This window comes from Limulus polyphemus, unplaced genomic scaffold (genome assembly GCF_000517525.1).
Source record: "Limulus polyphemus unplaced genomic scaffold, Limulus_polyphemus-2.1.2 Scaffold1087, whole genome shotgun sequence".
Lineage (NCBI taxonomy): Eukaryota > Metazoa > Arthropoda > Merostomata > Xiphosura > Limulidae > Limulus > Limulus polyphemus.
The window spans coordinates 4,938-8,454 of record NW_013666697.1 but is presented as its reverse complement, the minus strand read 5'-3'; the positions used below and the strand labels follow the sequence as shown (position 1 = coordinate 8,454).

The following is a 3,517-nucleotide window of genomic DNA, read 5'->3' as shown; positions in this document are numbered from 1 at the left end:
CTGTACAGTCCCTATATCTTTATTTATGGACATCTCTAGTTCAAGCAAACCCTGTACAGTTCTGATATCTTTATTTAAGGTCATCTCTAGTTCAAGCAAACCGTGTACAGTTCCTGCATCTTTATTTAAGAACATCTCTAGTTCAAGCAAACCCTGTACAGTTCCTGCATCTTTATTTAAAGACATGTCTAGTGCAAGAAATCTCTCCTAAATAAACATCAAAACTATAGCTGATCTCTATATGTAAGTGAATAATGTTATTCTAAATATTTTTTCAAGGTATTTCTTTTTACTGTCTACCTGTTTCTTTATGTTCAATATTTAGCGAACAATGTCTGCTGAGATTTAAAATTATATTCTACAAACATCTTATTAACAGAAATTAGACGAGATATAGAAATGTTTAGTTACAAAAAGCTAAGAAACAAAACATATTTTTAACCAACTACCAGTACTTTATAAATTATAATTTTTAACAAAATCAAATACACATGTAATGAGTTCATTAAAATTCTTGCATAAGTTACCCTAACCAATTTAAAAACATGTAAAATGTAACATTCCACTTACCTCGAACAAGTCGGATTACACGAGCAATGGTGGTGGGAACAGCACTGAATGTTGTTAGTGAAATTATGACTAAGTGTTTCACAAAGTGTAGATCTGTTTATTAGTTTTTTTATAAATATATAGTTATTTCTGCAGTAGTTGAAAATATGTAACAGTAGGAAAAAGTTAGAATAGATCATAATTCCAAACAAAGAAATTAACTGCATGCCAAATCATTAGAAATGAGAACATAAAATCTCTGTTTAAATCAAAAGGTTAATAAAACATAAAAAACATGCAAAATACTTTAAAAAAAAGGTCACATACACAATTTACAAGAATGTTTCAACTTACAGAATTATAAATGATTACTTTATGTGGTGATATACAGATGGTCAGGAGGAATTTGTAGAACATAAATACCATCCCCCCCCAAAAAAAAAACATTATTAAAAGTATACACAAAGAATAGCAGTGATGTTTCCACTTCCAAACAAATGTAGAAAAAAGTTGTTATAAAAATTATGTATTTGTTTAGATTTTTTTATACAAAACATTCTTGTCCAAAAGGAGTAATAATAAAAGTTTAAATCATATAAAATAAAACCCAGAAATCAGAAAAAATCCCACATCCTACCCTCTTGCCACGCCTTCCGCGATCACCCTTATCACCTTTCTCTCCTGGTTCCCCAGGTAGACCCGTTAGACCTCCATCACCCTGTGAAGGGACAAGTCAACTTCCGTTACATTCAAACCATTAGTTAGTACTCTGAACAAAATAACTAGGTATTTTTGTTGTGTCACAGGCAAACTGAAATAAGCTATCATGTATAACATAAAAAAAGACAAGGTAATGCCCATGTTGTATCCTTATTTTCTAGCCCATACTTCCAGAAACATGATAAACATGTCCCAAACTAAAATAAACTATCATGTATAACATAAAAAAGACAAGGTAATGCCCATGTTGTATCCTTATTTTCTAGCCCATACTTCCAGAAACATGATAAACATGTCCCAAACTAAAATAAACTATCATGTATAACATAAAAAAGACAAGGTAATGCCCATGTTGTATCCTTATTTTCTAGCCCATACTTCCAGAAACATGATAAACATATCCCAAACTAAAATAAGCTGTCATATATAACATAAAATAAGACAATGTAATGCCTATGTTGTATCCTTATTTTCTAACCATTAATTATAGACACGTCACAGACATGTCCCACATAATGCATCATTGACCTTTATAAAACTTAACCAGGAATAGGCTATTCCCACTCCCATATAAGTGTAATTTACCTTTTGGAAATGTTTGTTTTAAAGCAAAGTCATATAAAATGGAAGTTATTTTTTATAATAATTAAAAATTCCTTCTGGCCCTTTGCAGCACCAGAAAGAATATTTGTAAAAATTAAGTAAGGCACTGTTATTATACTTGATGAGCATATATACGTATATGCAGAGGCAGAAATATCTGTAGAAATAAAACTTTAATTCCAGCTTTTTCATCAATACAGATATTTCCCTGAACTGTTAACATAAAATTATTGCTCAGAAATGTGGATAGTGTTGTTGTAATATGTCAGCAACTACATGTCTTGTTAAATCAATACATGTATATTGAAATAACAGGATGATACACCATAAGCAACATATGTACTGATAACATCTGTTTCAATAAGAATATATGATTATATAATGAAGTGTGTTTATTTATTTTTTAAACGGGTTAGAGTACATATATTCAAGACTTTCTTCGAAGAATGAGAGAAACTGGTTATAGCTTCTTCGTTTATAAAATATGTTTGTCTTTTTAACGAAGAATGAAAAAACGGTTATAACTTCTTTGTTTATAAAATGTTTATCTTCTTAACAAAGAATGAGAGTAACTGGTTATAACTTCTTCGTTTATAAAATATGTTTGTCTTCTTAACGAAGAATGAGAGAAACTGGTTCTAGCTTCTTCTTTATAAAACATGTTTGTTTTCTTAACCAAGAATGAAAGAAACTGGTTCTAGCTTCTTTATTCATAAAATATGTTTGTCTTCTTAACGAAGAATGAGAGAAACTGGTTATAGCTTCTTCGTTTATAAAATATGTTTGTCTTCTTAACGAAGAATGAAAAAAACGGTTATAACTTCTTCGTTTATAAAATGTTTATCTTCTTAACGAAGAATGAGAGAAACTGATTCAAGCTTCTTTATTTATAAAATATGTTTGTCTTCTTAAAGAAGAATGAGAGAAACTAGTTAGTGCTTCTTCGTTTATAAAATATGTTTGTCTTCTTAACAAAGAATGAGAGAAACTGGTTCTAGCTTCTTCTTTATAAAATATGTTTGTCTTCTTAACCAAGAATGATAGAAGCTGGTTATGGCTTCAATCATAGTTTGCTATTAAAAACTGAATGTTAAGAAATGTAAGTAATTAAGTGTAAAGTTTAAAATAACAAAGCTAATTTGAACTCATGATAATATATATACTTTCATGTATATGCCTGAGAATAAATTAAATTTAATACAATTAATTATATACTCCTAAAGACAGTTGTACTAGTACTGTTAAGTGCAAGCCTTAAATCAATATGACATATTGATTAAGTAAAACAAGCTTGTCCTGTATTTTCAAACAACACTTTCTCGATATTAAATGAGCTTTCAAATGCATATTTTTCCACAATCATAGCTGTTTCTTCTTCACTCTAACTAGAATCAGTGACCAAAGAAGAACAGGCAGTCTCTTGCTTCAAATTATTTACCACAAGATCGACTTTTAGCTTTCTGGAGAAAGAGAACTTCTTAATTACCAACGAAGAAAACTCTAAAGAATGAGGAAGTAATGGTATAAATACTGCTGTTGAATAAACTGTACAACTTCTGAAAAAGGTAAAACTGTACAACTACTGAGAAAGGAAAAATTGTACAACTACTGAGAAAGGAAAATTGTACAACTACTGAGAAAGGAA

At 29.7% G+C, this 3,517-nt stretch overlaps 1 protein-coding gene across 1 annotated transcript in view; it reads right to left on the bottom strand.

Moving 5' to 3' along the window:
* Nucleotides 1-452: 452 nt before the first annotated feature.
* LOC111086424 (collagen alpha chain CG42342-like) overlaps nt 453-3,517 on the bottom strand; it is a 5,437-nt gene continuing 2,372 nt past the window's right edge. Inside the window, exons 2-3 of the mRNA XM_022389196.1 lie at nt 1,187-1,267; nt 453-614 (exon numbers count right to left, since the gene is read on the bottom strand). Of these exons, the coding sequence (XP_022244904.1) occupies nt 567-614; nt 1,187-1,267 (129 nt within the window). The 3' untranslated portion in view covers nt 453-566. The remainder of the gene's footprint in view (nt 615-1,186; nt 1,268-3,517) is intronic.